Raw genomic sequence first — 18,733 nt, forward strand, 5'->3', positions numbered from 1 at the left:
TTATCCGATCTAGTCCGGCGCGCCTCGTCCTAGGCCAACTGGCGGGAACGGGTTCTCAATCGCCTTAAAACGTTTTCTTGATATAGTTCCCCGCGTCGTCCCCGCGTCGTTCATGGCATTTCCCGATCTTCATTGGCTTTGCCGGCTCCTCCACTCCTCTTTTTCTCGCTACATTGTATAGTTCTTTCTCCCGCCCTCTCTCTCATTGAAGCCCTAAAGTCGTTTTAGCCTGATCCTTAGTTATTCTGGTTGCAGGACGCTGGCTTGGTTTCTCTGACGACGGAGGAGGAGAGAAGTCTCCTGATTTCCCTCTCACAGGTTTCCTTTTCTGCCCTATCCTAGTTTTTGTTTCTTTAGGGACGCAAACAATTTTGCGGTTTCCTGTTTCTGATGAACTTTTTCGCTTGTTTTGGAGCCCTAGGTCTCCAGGCGCATTCGTCAGGCGGGCGATGAACCTCCTCCACATTGTGCGCGAGTAAGGGATCTGGATATTCGGAAGCTTATCATTCTTTTCTTTTATATCGATATCCGTCTCCCCTCTTTTATGTTTCAGATGGAGCTCTGATAATAATATTAGTTATTCCTTGTTAAATGGTTGCGGTGTTTGTCATTTGAAATTGAAACCATGTGCTTGGGTACGAGCTGAACGGTAAAGCAACAGATGCTATTGAACCTCTATGGGAGCGTCTTAGATGTCTTTTGCAGGAAGCGATTGCTAAAGTTTTTGAGTTTTTCGTATATTGGGATTCCCTTACATGGTTGGCGACTAACGGGAACAATTCACATTCTTATGACCACCTTACTTGAGTTATTTTAATCTTAACGAGCAAGACTAAGATTAGAAGGATAAACACGTGATTTTTAATAATAATTTATGATTTCCTAACCAAAAACTTTTATAATTTTTGTATTCGCAACAACCAACTTTTTTTTGGCAGAATAGGACTTTAATCTCTTGATACACGAAAGCTATTGCCTCGTGCAGGTGAGTTCGTTTGTGTTGTCCATGTTTCTATAACTTCTAAATACAACCTTTTCCTAAACTTTTGCTTGCTAAAAATTTGAAATTGCGATTTTTGGTTTTGTGTTCACATTGTTTTAACAGAGTCATTTCTTGATTACGTGGTCCAAGATCTGCTGGTGTACAGAAAAAAGGTCCAATAGTTATTGTAAGTCATGTGCTCAAATCATCTTGCATTTAGCTGCCATCAATTTCAACCAAGATCTTCTATTAACCATTTGCTGAAGGCTTAAAACATGAGAGTATGAATTGCCTGCCATTCCTGGTTTTGCAATAAGACCACGAAACTGAATGACAGCTAGGTAAGCATATTAGCATAGAAAAGTGAGGAATGGGTGAGAATAAAATGAATTACAGGTAACAAAATAGCAAATTTAGTCTTCACCTTTTCCTATCGTGCAAATCAAGTGGTTAGGTGTTAAGTTGTTAACATATGCTTGCAGCTCTGGTCCTTGATGTCATTGGCGTCTTCCTCTCTTTCTTATGTGAAATTGCGTAACATGATTGAAGACTTTGATCTTGATTGATATGTTTCATTTTTATTGTATAGGTGGTTGCAGCAGAAGCTATCTGTGACCACAGCGGTGCTTGGTTCTCCAAATTACATTCTTCAGCTCGTCATGGTTGTTTGAAAACCATTACAGCTATCACAGTAAGTTTATCATAGATGAAGTGTACATTGATCAAGTCATCAACTGATTAATTCCTTTTTTTTTTTTTTTGGAATCTTGGTGTCTCTTTCTAGTGATGGTAATTCCAGTGTTAGCGTATGGGGATCGGGTCTGAACAGACCCGATCCATTCTCCTTATATCCACACGCCTAAAGCTACTAGGCGGTGGCTCTCTTGTAATTTTTTATCTTTTTATGTACAAATCTGTTGTACCCTATTAGGGTTATTCTTTAATTAAAGATTAAGGAACGCAGGGCTAAGTTAAGCCGGCTGCTCCCTTTCCTCCATCGTCTTCTTTCATCCTCTCTTCTCAACATATCTGTTTTGCATACGGAGAGACGAGTACTTTGTGAAGATTCTTACATGGTATCAGAGACAGGTTGCATCGTCCTCCGGTGAGTGATTTCAGTTTGATGTGATTAGCCCTAATCTGCCCTAAATTCTTTCTTTTCTGGCGTGATCATCCCTCTTTTCAGTTTCTGCCCTAAATCTTGCGTGATTTGCCCTAATTGATTTGCCCTAATCGTTGTGCCCTAATCTTCTCATCGTTTTGCCCTAATTTCTGTCGTTGCCCTAAATCAATTATGGATCAGCCGACCCCCTCTCTTCTATCTTCCAGCTTTCTCTCCCAACTTATTTCACAAAAGCTGAATCATAGTAACTATTTGACTTGGAAACGTCAAATAGTCCCTTTTATCAAAAGTCATAGACTCTACGGGCATATCGATGGGACCACTCCAGCACCTCCTATGTATATTGACCGTGAAGTGAAGAAAAGCGTAGTGGGAGATCAAGCTGCTGGGGCTGCGGCTATGAGTGAAATCAGATTTGAATATGAAACCATTACTGAAAATAATCCTGAGTATGAAGCTTGGCTGGCTCACGACCAGTCTCTTGTTGCCTATATTACTTCTACTTTGTCAGAGGAAGTATTAGGAGGTATTGATGATGATTTAACAGCCCTAGAGTTGTGGTCTACCCTTGCCACCACGTATTCTCAAGTATCCGAAGCACGTTTTCTGCAGTTAAGAAGACAATTTCAGGACATCAAGCGTGGGACGCGTACTGTTTTGGAATATTTGAATGAAATTAAAAGTGTAAGTGATCAACTTGCTGCCATTGGACATCCCGTCAGCGACAAGGACAAAGTGCAACAAGCCTTGAGTGGACTGGGAACAGATTTTGATATTTTTTGCACAGCCTTGGAAGTCCTACCTATTCTTCCATCTTTCGAAGATCTCAAGGCTAAGTTATTCCAACACGAAGCTAGTCGTGTTCAGCGACAGAATTTGATTCCTTCCAACAGTCACAATGTACTGATCACAGGGACACATGCATTGCAAGGGAATCGCACTCGTACTTGGATTCCTCAGGCAGGAATGGGAAGAGGGATTCTCCCAACACCACAGGGCATGAATACTACATCTGCCACATCTAGAAGGGTTCCGACTTGTTTCTATTGCAACAAGAGGGGGCATGTAAAGTCAGAATGTTGGCACAACCCACAGAACAAAAATAATCAGATTAGACGTGAGAACAAGGCAGCAGCAGGGTCAGCTTCATCATCATCTGGATCTAATGTTTCAGCAGACGTACAACAACTCCTCATGACAGCCCTGTCTAAGCTTCATTTGAAACAAAACGAGCAAGGAGAATGGTATGTGGACTCTAGAGCAGCAGCCCATGTTACTGGTGACGCAGGTAATCTCTCTAGTGCTCTCCCTTATTTAGATAAAGGCTCAGTTGTCACGGGAGATGGTTCCCATCACACAATATCACACATTGGAAATGTACAAATTTCTATGGGCTCTTCTTCGATTCCATTAAAGAATGTTCTTGTTGTTCCAAGTGTCCAGAAAAATATTATTTCAGTGTCCAAGCTTATTGATGATACTCAATCCTCTGTTGAATTCACACCCTCTTCTGTTTATGTCAAGGATGCTCGAACCAAGAAGACATTCGCTGAGGGCACTCGCAAAGGAGATATGTATGTCCTTGAAGGAGCTCCACAGATGTCAAAATCTCACCCTTCCGATTCATGTTCTCCAAGTCATAGTGAAGTCAATGTCACAGAGTATAATAAACCATCCATTTGGCATGGTCGGTTAGCTCATTGTAGTCAATCTTTTGTTCGAAGTCTTGTTGCAGACGGGCTCTTAGATAAGTCCAGTCTGAGTTCTGTCAGTGAGTCCAGCATGTGCTCGAGTTGTCATATCTGTAAGAGCCATGCCCTTCCTTTTCAATTAATAAATAAAAGAGCTCCAAAGGTTTTTGACACCATATATTCTGATGTTTGGGGGCCTGCTCCAGTTCCTTCTTCTTCTGGGAGTAGATACTATGTCATTTTTGTTGACTCATATTCCCGATATACTTGGATCCATTTCATGAAACACAAATCAGAAGTTTTTCGCCTATTCACTCAATTTCATGCCTTAGTTCAAAATAAATATTCCAGTAATATTGTGCATTTTCAATGTGATGGTGGTGGTGAATTTATTTCTAATGAATTTACTGAGTACTTACTAGATAATGGGATCACTAGACAAATTTCATGTCCGCATACACCTCAGCAAAACGGAATTGCTGAAAGGAAACATAGGCATATTGTTGAAAGTGCACTTAGCATGATGCATGAAACAGACTTACCTATGACATTGTGGACCGAGGCTTTCCATACGGCTGTACATGTTATAAATCGATTGCCATTGGCTTTGCTTGATGGAAAATCACCATTTTTTCTTTTACACCAAGAGCAGCCACGTTATGAGGAGTTGCGCGTTTTTGGATGTGTGTGCTATGTGCATGTTGATGTTTCCTTGCGAAACAAATTTCAAGATCGTGCTGTTTTATGTAGATTTATAGGGTATGCAGAAAATTACAAGGGTTATAGGTGTTACAATCCTAAAACTGGGCGTGTACATATTTCACGGCATGTTGTATTTGATGAGAACAGGTTACAGGATCCCAAGGCTACTTCTGTGACACTCAAGGACAAAAATGAAGTTTATGATACTTGGCTTCATGCTGAAATCTTAAGACAAGGGGCATCAATGTTGACTGAGCACAATGAGCAAGTTGTTAATGAGCCCGAGACATCTGTAAGTAGTTCCTTGAGCAGCACTACTTCCTTGGACAGCATGCCTTCATCTTCTCAGCCCAGTGAGCCACCTATGCATAATCGGTTCTCAGGCCTGGTGTATTCTAGGCGATCAGTTCCTACTGCAGTTCCACGCCAATCACAACGCGTGCGACATCCTATTGATAGATGGGTGAGCTATAACAGTTTTTCTTTGGATTTTCAGCTGTTTATGACAGAAGTCAGCAAAAAGGTGGAACCAACATCTTATCACAATGCGAGTAAGGAAAAATGTTGGGTTGAAGCTATGAATGAGGAAATGGCAGCCTTGCATGAATGTCAGACTTGGCAGATTGTCCCTCGTCCAGCTGATAAGAATGTTGTGGGATCCAAATGGGTTTATAAACTGAAATATAAACCAGATGGTAGCATTGATCGGTATAAAGCACGACTTGTGGCGCGCGGTTTCACTCAGCAATATGGGGAAGATTATGATGAGACATTCAGTCCAGTCATCAAGATGGGAACAATCCGTGTCATTATTTCTCTTGCAGTCTCGTATGGATGGCCTCTCTATCAGTTAGATGTCAAAAATGCTTTTCTTCATGGAATTCTTAAGGAAGAGGTATACATGGAGCAACCTCCCGGCTACACTACTCATGATTCTCAAAAATGGGTTTGCAAATTACACAAGTCTCTATATGGGTTGAAGCAAGCTTCTAGGTCATGGTTTGATCGTTTTTCTCATCACATACAACAAATTGGTTTTCTCCGAAGCTCTCTCGATCACTCTTTGTTTATCTATCGCACTGGAGAAGCTACCACCTAGTTACTTATCTATGTTGATGATATTGTTATAACTGAGAATTCTTCTTCACATATATCTTATGTTAAAGGTATGTTGAAGCAAGAGTTCAAGATGAAGGATCTGGGAGAATTACGATATTTTTTGGGTGTCGAACTTGACAGGACAAATGATAGTTTGACTCTTACACAGCACAAGTATACCCTTGATGTTTTGGATAGGGCAGGTATGACTAATTGCAAACCCATCACTACCCCCAGTGTTCTGAATACTAAGTTGACTGCATCTGATGGAACTGCTGCATATTCCACTCCCACATTCTATCGCAGCATTGTTGGTATGTTACAATACCTTACCTTTACTCGCCCAGACATAGTATATGCTGTAAATCAGATTTCTCAGTTCATGCATGCACCCACTGAAGGACATATGGATGCTGCTAAGCGGATCCTACGGTATCTCAAAGCTACTCTTGGAGATGGACTAGTCTACACCAAATGTTCCAATGTTTCTCTTGGACATAGCATATATACATATACTGATGCCGACTGGGCAGGCGATCCCGATGACCGACGATCAGTTTCAGGTTTCTGTCTCTTTCTTGATTCTAATCTCATTTGTTGGAGCAGTAAGAAGCAGCGTGCTGTTGCACGATCTAGCACTGAGGCAGAATATAGAGCAATGGCTGCAGGGACGGCTGAAGCGTCATGGTTACGTCATTTACTTGGAGAGCTCAATCTTCCTATTGTTCGGTCATCATTACTATGTGACAATCAAAGTGCGATAAAAATTGCTTTCAATCCCATTTTGCATAATCGCACCAAACATATAGAGATTGATCAACATTTCATTCGACAGAAGGTTGAAGAAGCCGAGATCTTGCCTACTTATATATCTACCAATGAACAGATAGCTGATCTTTTTACCAAAGGTCTCACAGGGCAGCATTTTTGGGATTTGAAGAACAAGTTGTGCATGATCAAATCTCATGCCCAACTTGAGGGGAGCTGTTAGCGTATGGGGATCGGGTCTGAACAGACCCGATCCATTCTCCTTATATCCACACGCCTAAAGCTACTAGGCGGTGGCTCTCTTGTAATTTTTTATCTTTTTATGTACAAATCTGTTGTACCCTATTAGGGTTATTCTTTAATTAAAGATTAAGGAACGCAGGGCTAAGTTAAGCCGGCTGCTCCCTTTCCTCCATCGTCTTCTTTCATCCTCTCTTCTCAACATATCTGTTTTGCATACGGAGAGACGAGTACTTTGTGAAGATTCTTACATCCAGGAACCTTTTTTGCGCCCTTACATGTCCGTTCCAATGAGTATGAAACGTTACAAGGTTCTTTAGTTCTTGGACTTTGTAGAAGGAAGAGGATATCTCAAGTTCTTAGGAACTTTTGCCAACTGAAGTGGAATTTTTTCAAAAATGCTTGATGATCCCAAAGGTACTTCCAGATTCCATATTTAACCCTTCCATTAATGGCTCTGGAATCCTGTACAACGTTACACAATTAAATAGGTATCTATGTGACAATTATTACACTCCTCATTGCCTCTTAAGAACTAATTGTTTATAATTTTAGCATTCCTAATGACAATTTAAACCTTTCAATCCATAAAGCACTTCAGTGACATTATGATTAAGTTTGTTTCGCAAAATTCGAGGAGTTGCTTATTATGATAAAATATGGAGATCTAGGATTCGAGGCCATACATCAATTTCTTTTCAAAAGGATTAAAATACAAATTATTATATACTAGGAAAAACATCTAATGGAGGGATAGAGGAACATTTCTTTATATATAGTGTCAAAAGTTGCATTTATGTCAGCCAACAAACTGAAGGGATCGGTGTCAATCAATACATACTTCCTGTTCTGCATCTTCGGTGGTGAACTACTTCCAAGTTTCCAACTACCCAGGACATTTACTTTTTAGATATATATTGGTTGAGTGTAGTTTTTTTGTTAATCACTTAATGGTATAGTTGATGCATCTTGTGTTCAGTTTAATGCTACAACTAGTTTCTAATTCTCATGTGATGATAAATAACTCGCTCCCGTTATTCTTTTGCAAATTGTGTCATCTTGCAGGTTGCATTGTTGTTGCTTGAGAGTCAATTTGTTCGGCATTCAGCTGGAAGAATCTTTTTGGAGCTCTCTAGTTTTCTTCTGAAAAATGTAAGTTCATTGGATCTTTTGGTGGCATTCTTTCCTTGAAGTGCTTGGTCTACCTCTTATTTCTGCCTATTCTGCAGGAAGATTTATGGAAAGAACTCATGCATCTATTATGCCTCAGTTTAGAAACGACAGTTTTCTATGTTTATGTGCCAGATTCATCATTGCCAGCACCAAAGCCCAATCTGGTTTTAGAGGATGATCATGTTGCTGTCTTGTTCAGATTAAGACTGGTGAAAGCAAAATGGTTCACAGTGGCTGAACTTCTTCAGATTTTACGCAATATATTTAAATCTTTGGATGATAAATCTGGTGTGGATGTGAAATTCTACACGAATGCTGTGATTGCTTCTCTCTCAGTTGCAACATCGAATATACTTGATGGAATTAAGGCTTGTAAATCTGATGAATCATGTTCCAGTTCTTCTGGTCAAATCATCATTGACCAAAGTAACACTGTCATTTTGGGAGTGTTGCTACAACTACTTTGTTCTTTGTCTAAGAGATGTGCTCCTGATGAAGCCAATGAAGGGGAGCATACGGCCACCTCTCAGATCATTGAACTTGTTCCGAAGTTTTTTTATTGGGGACTATTGGAAGATAGAAGTGGTGCTGTTGATTCAGTATCCCAATTTTTGAGACACAAAATGATGGTGTGTATCTATCTGCTTGTGCATCTTTTTGCTTTTGCTCTTCTAAGTTTATGAACATACTCCCTTTGAATCTTAAGATATAGGTGGAGAATTTTGTTTTCGGCAGATTGCTGTTTTGCGGCAACATTGTCTTCATTGCTTGTATTTTGAAGCTTTAAAAATTTTCTTAGGAGAAAAACCAGTTGGCTTGAAGGACTGGCCTGAAATGGGAACAGACAAAATTAGAATTGCTAATTCTAGATTTGGCAGTCCATCAGGTTGTTCATCTCTGTATTGCACATGTGGACCTCATTTTGGTCGGCAAACATAAGGCAACGTTCCCTACAGGACTGCCATGGAAATTTTGATCATTCATTTCCACCAAATGAACCACTAAGTTGTCATTAACAACACTTCCCTAATGCCACCTAGCAAATGGGTTCTGTGTTAAATCTGATCATGCCTCCTGAAAGAGACTATATGAAGAAAGTAAATAAATACAGCGCACTTATGATTAATTGTTTTGTTCTACTGGCACAGGTTAGACCTGTGTACTCCACTAAGTATTCTCCTTTCTTAAGGACACCAGACATGCTAAAGATTCCTCCCTAGAGGGAGGACAAAAGCTTTAAAATGTTTTCCTTGCAGAAAACCGCTGCATTTGATAATTATAACCCTATAGATAGGAAATGCACATCAGATCCGTATTGTCCTGCCACAGTGCTTGCTTGCGTTCAAGCTTTCATTTCATGAATCTTTTCATCATACTTACTCAATCCTCAAGTATTTCAGCTTTGGAATTTCCCTAAATTTGATATTCTACCCTTTCTGCTTGTTCAGGCAATTACAGATACATATTTAGTTGTCATGACAATACCAAATATGTTTCAAAAATATTTTATGTATGTGGGCCACAACATTTTGTGTAAAAGAACATGCTGACAGTTCGCCAGTCTGCATCCAACTGGTTCAGATATTGAATCTTCCAAGTATTAGAGTGTCAGAATAAGGTTGGGCTCCATACAGCCAAAATTTGCAAATGCCTCAAGTTGAATCTGGTTCATTTGCTTTCTTGTTTTCAAGACCGGTTTGAAGTCCTTGAGGACAGAGTCTGTCTCCTTTACATTGCCAACCCTCTTTTATTTTACTTGAGATGATCCATGACCAGCTTCCACGATCAGTCGTTAACCTCATACTTTGCTTTCAAATGTTTGCTTGACACTTGATTTTATTGTGATTCTACATGCTTTCCTGCATATAGCACGTGCAGGTTGAAATCAAATCTTTCATTGGATTTTTTTTTAAGAGAGTATGCCCTCATTGAATCTTGAAAGGTATCATAAGATTATCATGGAACTAATTTGTCATTTGGGTACTTGATTCTTGTATCTAATTTTGAATGAATTCGCTGCAGATGTTGATGATTAGGTTGAGTGATTGTATCCATCAAGAACGTGCCACACTTGCTTTGTGGCTTCAACTACTCTGGAACAGTTTTGGACACGTACTAAACTATCCTCTTTGTGAAATAGCTTCTAGTTGCTATGCTCATCTTGAAGGTTCCCCATTTTTTGCAACTATGGTTGGTAGCGACATGTGTTATCATCATTTACAAAGACAAGCTACCTTTCTTCTTTTCAAATGCACCTTCAATGTTATCAATCTGAATAAAGATACTTCTGTGAAGATTTTTGAACTCAGTAACTGGCTGGAGAGGCATTTTCCAGGTGCCATGTCTATTAATCAGGAGTCTTATTTGGAAGAATGCAGAAGATTTGCATTTTCATTCTTGAAATGCTTTCTAGATGAGGTATCACTTCTACATGTTCATCTTGGCTCATGAAAAATTAGATGACTTCTGGAGATCCTTCGTGCCAAAAAGTTTTCATTCTTCAGTTTCTCCTCTTCATTTAGCTTGTATCTTACTGTTGACTAGAATGGTGGAAGTGCATCTAGATTTTGATAAAATGCCATCAGGTTGAGCCGTCGGATCTGCACAATTTTCCTTGTTATTGTTTTGATGCTTATGGTCATGGAACTATTCTTGTCTAGATGAAAAGTCCATCTTGGAACAAATGCCTTAAATAGTTCTTATTTCAGGATAGATTCATGCCCTAGGGGAATGTGGGTAGTAGAATTTCCTGCAATTAAAATATGCACCAGACATTACAAGCTTATGTCAAATACAAAGTTAATTATAAGTATGATAACTATATTCTCAGTTTTGAACTGAGGTAATTGCTTTTTCTGGATTTCCAAGCAGTTGTTTTGTTTTTTCTCTTGGGAAAGATGCAGAAATATCTTGAGAAAAATTAGAAAAGAATTAATTGGCCAGCAGAAAAATACTGATCTATGAAGACCTTAAGTAAGCAGAACGTTTTGAATTTCATGATATATTCAATAATAGAGTTTACTTGATTGACAAATCTTTCAATGTAGCATAAAATCTTGTAAGTTACTATTCCTTTGTTGTTTAGATAGCATGTCTTTCATTCTGATTTGTTGAATTGTACCGATACCATATGTGCCTGTGGTTATGCTTTTCTATACTAATCATGAATAACAGCCAACTTCTTTTAGTGCCATAAGATGTTCCAGTTCTTAAACTTCAACAAGTGCTTGAATTTTATCAATTGTCAAATTTCAAACATCTCACCAGTTAGGCTTTTATGAGGTCCTAATGTGGTGATGATTAAAAACATCTTTATTTTGCTTTATTTTATTTCTAAACCTTCGTTTAAACTTTAAACTATCCTAGTTTCCCAAAATTTCTTCCTGCTTCTATATTGTACATTCTTTTTTTCTGATTGATTCTGCTGTGTATAGGATGACTTTCTGTTTGAAATGCTTCTGCTCCTGTTGGATTTTTCGCATCTACTCCAGACACTGTGAGGAAGCTTTCATCTCTCTTTTCTTTTCTTCCCCAAAAGTTCTTATCTATGTCACATAAGTACGGGTACGGGTACGGACCATTTTCAAAAAATTTGGGTGCGGGGGTATGACCGTACACACACGCGGCCATATATATATATATATATATATATATATATATATGAGCCATTACAACTTATATGAAAAACACATAACAAGATAAACAATTCACGACTCACGCCATGGTTAAAGAGGAAATGCTAAACAGGTAAACAGAACATGTTAAACAAGTACGTTGACCGTACCTGGTACCATGTTGACCGCACTGGAGGCGCACCCACGGCCGTACCGGTACCCGTATCCGTACTGTACCCGTACAGTGCGGGTACTCCTCCTTAAGAGGAGTACTCGTGTGACATAGGTTCTTATATTATTTGAGCAATTCTCTTGCTTGTTGCAGCTTGTACTGAGTTGATACACTTACTGGAATATATGCAGGGGCAGCAAAGATCATGTAACCTTCCTTGAAGAGGATAAAGGGAACACACTCTTCCATATCACAAGCATATTCGATCCTGTACATGTTTTCCATTTGTTTCTTTTTGGGGTGAGCCTTAAGTTCAACAGACAGTGTTAATTGTTTATATATTGTATTTAATCAGTACAAGTTCTAAGATCCATGTGTTCTGTATTTTCTGAGCCTCTCATTATATGAATATGATTATCAGGGACAATTTATTATGAGATATAACATTATCTGGTCAATACAAGTTTGTACCATCTCTATTGTATGCTTGAGCTTATGAATTCCCTTCTATTTTGCGATTTCTGTGTTTCACTAACACTCTCTCTCTCCCTCCAGATTTATCGGTTATTTGTATGATTTTGTGCTTACATGCTCTAAGATCCAGTGGTACTACTGCGCTATTGTGCATCGATAACAAAATTGTAAAGTTCTAATGCTTGTTATGCATGTTTGACTGTACTGCAGCTAATTGATACTCCCTGCTATTTTCGCAAGTTTTCATCTAAGGCCGAACCTCAACTTTAAAGTGCTATCATGCACATGAAAAAAACTGATATGTCGTGTGAACTTTAGTGTTGGAGCAACATATTCCTTGATTTCTAGTTTGTAATTTTAACATTATAATGTGTTGCTTATGACCAAAGAGTTGCTGTAGTTAATGAGTATTGGCAGTTAAAGAACAATTGAAAGATTTTGGATGTAAAGACCCGAGAAAACCCTATTGGTGAGGAGGCTCTAGGACTACCAATATTTGATTGTTTCCCATATATATATATATATATATATATATATATATATATATATATATATATGTGGAGGATTTATATTTTGTTGGATGCTGGATGTTGCCGAATGACTAAAAATTAAAAATCTTTTACTAGAAGCACCATAAATAATTGCTAAAGTACTATGAGCTGTTGCTGCATTATACACTCGTAGACTCGTAGTTAATGCACACAGGGTGGCTGCTTTTTGGTGACAAATTTTTAGTTATTAGCCATCTGCCAACATCTACATCCGGCAGCTTATATATACATACGCATTTTTGAGGATGTTAAATGTGACTATTTTCTCCAGGCATACCGTGAATGATGATACTGGTGGTGATACTTCATAGGTTTTTATGTACACTGGTGCCATTATTGGAACTTATACTGATTAAGCTATTTCAGTATTGTCTTAACTAAGACTGGGTTATCATTAGGTTGAAACATCTTCACTTTCATTAATTTATGCTTTTTGAAACGTAAAAGGGTCCATTGCTTAATATTTGTAAAACATTAATAAATAAGTGCTATTGGCTGTTGATTTTTCTAATGTCCTTATACATACACAGGCATACGTGCAAACACTCATCTTTATATTAGGGCTGGTAAGCGATAAAAACCTTAAGAATATGAGAGCCACTATCAGCTGTCTGATTCTATGCCTTGTGACTTGCCACATCAAACAACAACATTAACTTTCCTTTTGCATGTCATTCTTTGATGCAGCAGGCTGCAGCCTGCAGGTCATTGCTGACTTACAGTGGTTATCATGAATTATCATATTTCATAAGTTCTCATATTCTGATCTGAAGCCATTTTTTCGAGTGATGGAAAATTAGAAGTATGATATGAAAGTTAGGTCTGCAAAACACCTTACTGTTGGAAAACATGATCCATTAAATCATCTTTTGTTCTAGATCTTCCATGTTCTTTTGCATTTTCGAGGCTCAATCTCTGAAGAACAACAGTTGACCAATCATCATTAGTTATTCAATATTTCACCTTCTTTTGCACTTAGGGTAATCCACCTTAGAACTAAGTTTTCCATTTATCTTGAGCGGATTGGCGCTAGTTTTTCCTCATAGTTGGTCAATGCAAATTCCGTCTATGTCATGACGAGGTATGGTAGGTTCTTCCAAGAACTTTTCTTATAGTGACTGCCTTCTCATGCTTTCTTTCTTTTGGAAGCTGCTGCTTGAATTGCACATATCTTGGTCTGATAACTACTCTTCCCTTCATGAATTCTGTCAGCCATCAATGGCATCTTTTATTATTGACATGGTTGAATTGCCTTTTGCTACTCCTTGTGGAATCTTGTGTCTCATGCATTTGTTTGAAGCATGATTATTGTACAGCCTTTTTCCGTTGATTTTATTTTTAGCTGGTCATCTTGCCCTTTGGATCATCTGCAGTTTTCATTCTTTTGGTGCATTTTCTTTTAACTTCTTATCTTTTTTATTAATTTGGTCATACCTTCTAAGTTTCTAACAGTCAACTATGTTTACGTCGAATTTGTATATTTATTATCAAAATTCTCGTCATGACTCTTCTGCAGATACACTACGACCACTCTATGCTTCTTGACTGCCTTATTTCAAAAGACAGCGGCGTTCTGTGTGTACGTTATTTGCTAAGGTATTTCCCTCCATTTCCTCTTTATTCATTTCATATAACCTTCATGTAATAAATAATATGTTTGTAACTAGCCCATATTACTTGTGTTCTTGAATGGGTGGTATCTATATGCATAGAGGAGGAAAGAAACTGTCATTTATTTGACTAGAAGATTTAGACTGCATATTTCATTGTCCTCGAACCTTTCAGGAGATGGTTTTCAAGCTAGAGCTCGAACCATCAAATTTTCCGCCACCATGACAATTTGGTTAATGTGAAATTCTTCCATCATACTGAGCTGACCTTCCTTGTGTTTGAACTGAAAATAGGGGATATGATTGAAATGTTTCATGTAGCATTGATCAGCTCATTCTAGAGAATGCTTCATGCCAAATGGAAGCTTTGACCTTGGAAGTATCTGTCCTTGCTTTTTGTTAGTTGCATTGATTTTGGTTTCTCAACATTTTCTTTTCTGCTGTAGGTGCTTGCGCATAGTTGTTGGTTCATGGGACTTATTTGTAAAGTTTGTGATGCCTGAATTTGATACAAGCCTGTCACTCTGCAAAAAGAGGAAAGTCTGTCTTGATGATAATGATTCTCTGAAGAAGGCAGGATCATCAACGTCAGGTAGTAATTATCTTGTCAGGAGACCTGCAAAGAGTAAGGCAATGATCACACAGTTACCTGCAATAGGTGCCTTTGAAAGTGCGAGCAAATGCTTGTTATGTTTGAAGAAGTCGATAGAAAGCCTTCACAAGAAAAACTTGTTTCCTTATAATCCAACTGCATTGCTGAGAAGGTGAATTTTGAAGACTTTATGTTAGCATGTGCATAAATGGGGAATATTACAATGTTGCCTCATCAGTACCTGCAATTTTTGTTTCCAGTTGGAATTCTGGGCCATACCCGAATCTGTGTTGGGTCATGTCGATATGGATACTTCTGCCTTCTAGAAGTGTCAGTGTGACTTAGAGGAATGGTAACATGTCAAACCTCTTACAAGAGGCACTTTTTCAGCCTGAGCATCTATTTTTTATGAACAGGCAATCCTGACCATAGTATAAGGAGTATCATGGTTATACAAGCTGAAGTAAAACCTAAACTTGGAGCCATTAAAGAATTTAAAGTGCATTAAGCATTCACTAAAAACTTCAAGATCTGTTTGCAGTGTCTGAACAAAATGAGCTTTTTTTGCTGTAACAATCATGTTATGGAGCATTTGCAGGAAATTGGAAGGTTGATTCTTTTTCCCTTATATGTGTAGGAATAAGCTATAGCCAGATACCTTTTTTACCAGGTCAAGCTTGAGAAACCTAGTTCATATTTGAGTCAAGATTGAGTAATGTTAGAAACCAGCAACCTAGCCTGATCCAGTTAATATTTATCTCATGCCTAAAACCATATGCTTCTTCTTTGATTGGATTATGAATGTGGGAACATATGTACTTCACCTTTATGACTTTTGGTAGGTTCTACTTGAATGAGATTGCTTATACTTCACGAAATCTGAATCATGTCATTTTTTTTTATGATGGTCATTATTGAACTATCTTAAGCCTGCATTAGCTCGATTTGAGAGCTTACAGGTTGTATAAGATGATGAAGGTATTCAGTCAACTATCTGCAAGACTTTTTGTTCACCAAAACTTAAAAGTATATGGGTTCACGGGAAAGTAGAATTTAGATTTTTTTTTTCAATTACAAGAAGTGGATCAGGATCACTAGTTGCTTCAAAGCACTGAAACAGTATTGGTGATACTTTATCTGAATAAATTTCGGAGCATCTCAACATGTGTTTAATGCTTTACCTGCTGAATGGTTACCAAATATATTTATCTTCAATAATTGACCTTAGCTCGTATTTGAAACTGCTATTATCAACCATGTCTCCTTTTGTAGTTGTTGGCACGTTTTTTCTTATCTTTCTCTTATATGTTCTCAAGATTTCTTTTTAGATTTTGTCCCTGACTTATAGGTAATTGAGAAATTAATGTCTGCTTTATTGCTACTGGAAAATCCATCTCTGCCTCAAGTGTTTCATGTCAGCCCTTTTAAATTTGTCATTCATAACTATTTTTGCATAGCTATTTTTTTTCTTCCAACAAAATTAACCAAGTATCCTTGAAAAGCAGAGAAAAGGAACGTCACGGTTGGATTAGTCTCTCATAGGGCAGGAATGTATGTGTCATTTTGTATAGTTTGAGTATGAATTTGGATGGATATTCTTGTTATTAATATTGCTCTCATCAAATTCACTCACCACAGAAATGTTCGTTTGCAGCTTTGTAAAATTTGAAGAGCTATTGAAAAGACAGGTAGCTGGCGAAATTTGATGTGAAGAATGGGATATGATTCTCATTTAATCTTGTAAAAGAGTAGCTATGACAAGTATCTGGAAATGGCAGCTCAAAAAGTAGGCATGCGGACTTCCCTGCCAATGGATTGGAATCAGTTTGGAGTTCTGATACAGGCTTCGATTTGTTCGGCTTTGCTTGAGATTGAAGTCAGGCATGTGATTTCTGGAACCTGTTTTCTGGTGTCAAACAATGCCTTTTAGCTGTCTTTTTGTTTTTGGTATAACGGACACATGTATGTTTAGCTTGAGCTGACATGCATCTTGAACTTAAGTAGGAAATACACTAGGTAACCAAAATCGAGGTTCAGCTTTATTTTCCTTCTGACTTACGTTTAAATTTAGCTGGAACAGCCGAGATCATTAGGAAAATGCAATGATGAAACTTGACACTGGTTTAAGCTTCAGTTGAGCTAGGCTTTTATGGGGTTAGGCTCAAGTATTAGCTTGCTTGGAAAGGCAAAAGTTCTCTGTGTGTGTGTGTGTGAACTGCAAAAATATTGGGGGATTATAAAGAGCACAAGTGGAAGTCTTTAAGAAAAGCAGCAATTAATTTGCAGTTAACAGAGTTGTGGCAACTCTTTTTCCAGGCAGTTTTCTCACAACCATGTTTGTGTACGTAATTTCTAGTAATCAAATCAGTGTTGTAAGCAGTGTGACTGATTTGGTTTGGGAATAACCTGTGTGGCTATGTGATTTTTCCTGTCATGTGATCTGGGCACTATCTCAGAATGTGAAAGTTGATGATTGTCAGATTCATTGAAAAACCAGATGCTGCTGCTTCATTTTTAAAAGTCTATATTTATTTTTCTCCATGTTTGCTTCTTAGGTGTTCTGTGGGTTATGCGTTGGAACGTGAAGCCAGCATTTTTCCAGCCCCAAGAAGACTGTCCCTGGATCACGATCCTCCCTCCCTGCTTCTGGTGTCCCTTTAAGTGCCCTTCGCTGGATTGTCAGACTGCATTGATATGACTGCAAGTTCCTTTGATTCCGGCAGTTTAGTCAGGTAAGAAACAGTTGCAAATGGGGTTTTATTTCTGGTTATCAATTATGGTCCACCTTTCTAGCTTCATAGTGGATGATGTAGTACCATAGGTTTTTTGGCCACCCAACATCAGAGAAGCGAAAAGTTAGTAGGAGTATATATTACCCGATATTGCTCGACAGAATTTTGACTGAGTGCACAAAGTACATCTGAGATTGGGAAAGAAGGTATTTGACTTTGTTCTGATGAGCCCAAACGATTATACTGCAGAATCTAGTGAAGAGATGCTGGTCTAGATTTTTGTGAAGAACCAATGGCTGAATTCTGTTGACTGAGGTAGTTGGTGCGTCGGTCAGCTCTCACATTTAAGGATGGCTTTTACTTGGAGCATACGCTGCAATAGTTTTTGTTTTTTACTATCAGAAATGTGTGAAGAATATGCAAAGGCTGCAGGGAAATTGGACTCTTGGCCGATGTTGTTGATCAATGAGCGTGTACCTGCCGGCAAACCATTTCAAGAATGTTACTTCAAAGGACCAAAAATTTCATAATTAGATCGTTTTATGTTTAAATAAACATATCTTCCTTCTCAAAATTCCACAGAAATTTAGTAATTAATTACCTTTCATTTTCATTTAACCTTTGGATCCGCTATCTCAATTATTCCCCCCGTTCTTTCTTTGTCTTTTTCTGAATTACTGCCCACCATGACTTTGAAGTTTAAGTTGTTGTTTCGTTGCCAGGAAACAGGTCACCGGTGAATAGGCGTCTGCTGGGGGTGCTCTTAAAATAATTTTTGGGATGATGAAGGTGGTCTTTAGGTGAAATTTCCCACCCTTGTGCATGTGAAGTTTTCTGTGGTTGGGGCAAATAAATTTCAATTTCTGAAGGTAACTTGTAGATATGCCACAAAAATAAAAACGAGTTATTAAAAAACCAATGGATATCTGTTTGTTAAATTTGTGTATGAAAAGATATTTAAGGCATAGTTACCAGTAAACGGAAAGGGAACCAGAATCAATGTGTGGAGCAGACGAGGACAAATGAATATTTTCTATCAGCATAGGTGATGAGAGTTAGGGAAGTGTGAAGCGGGAGGATCTCTCCGTATTATTTTTTGTCAACTTATTGTGATTACTTCGACAGATAGCTTTAAATTAGAGGCATTGTGGTTACCGTTTATTGGCCGTTGTCTAAAATTGCATCACAGGTGGATTTCTTATCAATAATTT

The 18,733-nt window shown here is 38.3% G+C and overlaps 1 protein-coding gene and 1 long non-coding RNA gene across 8 annotated transcripts; both read left to right on the top strand.

Moving 5' to 3' along the window:
• The first annotated feature begins 94 nt into the window (after window positions 1-94).
• LOC116250676 (uncharacterized) lies at window positions 95-16,667 on the top strand. 7 transcript variants are annotated; one of them, XM_031624490.2, is made up of 13 exons: window positions 95-175; window positions 256-318; window positions 422-475; window positions 1,572-1,673; window positions 7,670-7,756; window positions 7,834-8,406; window positions 9,800-10,195; window positions 11,212-11,273; window positions 11,755-11,863; window positions 14,105-14,184; window positions 14,645-14,962; window positions 16,296-16,341; window positions 16,445-16,667. In XM_031624490.2, exons 1-12 carry the CDS (start codon window positions 113-115, stop codon window positions 16,330-16,332), a joined length of 1,944 nt encoding a protein of 647 aa, XP_031480350.1. In that variant the 5' UTR covers window positions 95-112; the 3' UTR covers window positions 16,333-16,341; window positions 16,445-16,667. The 7 variants fall into 7 exon arrangements, with proteins under 7 accessions (XP_031480350.1, XP_031480351.1, XP_031480352.1 ...); XM_031624491.1 differs by lacking the exon at window positions 16,296-16,341 and having other exon boundaries at window positions 9,800-9,967; window positions 10,073-10,195; XM_031624492.1 differs by lacking the exon at window positions 16,296-16,341 and having other exon boundaries at window positions 9,800-9,889; window positions 10,073-10,195.
• A 679-nt stretch (window positions 16,668-17,346) lies between these two features.
• Window positions 17,347-18,683, top strand: LOC126409905 (uncharacterized). The gene is made up of 2 exons (XR_007572813.1): window positions 17,347-17,522; window positions 18,245-18,683. It is a non-coding gene; the product is annotated as an uncharacterized LOC126409905 (long non-coding RNA).
• Window positions 18,684-18,733: the final 50 nt, after the last annotated feature.

The sequence above is a fragment of the Nymphaea colorata genome, chromosome 3 (genome assembly GCF_008831285.2).
Source record: "Nymphaea colorata isolate Beijing-Zhang1983 chromosome 3, ASM883128v2, whole genome shotgun sequence".
Taxonomy (NCBI): domain Eukaryota; kingdom Viridiplantae; phylum Streptophyta; class Magnoliopsida; order Nymphaeales; family Nymphaeaceae; genus Nymphaea; species Nymphaea colorata.

What these genes read in the sequence shown, in the direction of transcription:
- LOC116250676 (XM_031624489.1), top strand. Translation starts at nt 113, where the DNA reads ATGGCATTTCCCGATCTTCATTGGCTTTGCCGGCTCCTCCACTCCTCT. An exon ending in TTTTGAGACACAAAATGATG is followed by an intron (nt 8,407 to 9,799) that starts GTGTGTATCTAT and finishes AATTCGCTGCAG; the next exon opens with ATGTTGATGATTAGGTTGAG. An exon ending in TGTGTACGTTATTTGCTAAG is followed by an intron (nt 14,185 to 14,644) that starts GTATTTCCCTCC and finishes TTTCTGCTGTAG; the next exon opens with GTGCTTGCGCATAGTTGTTG.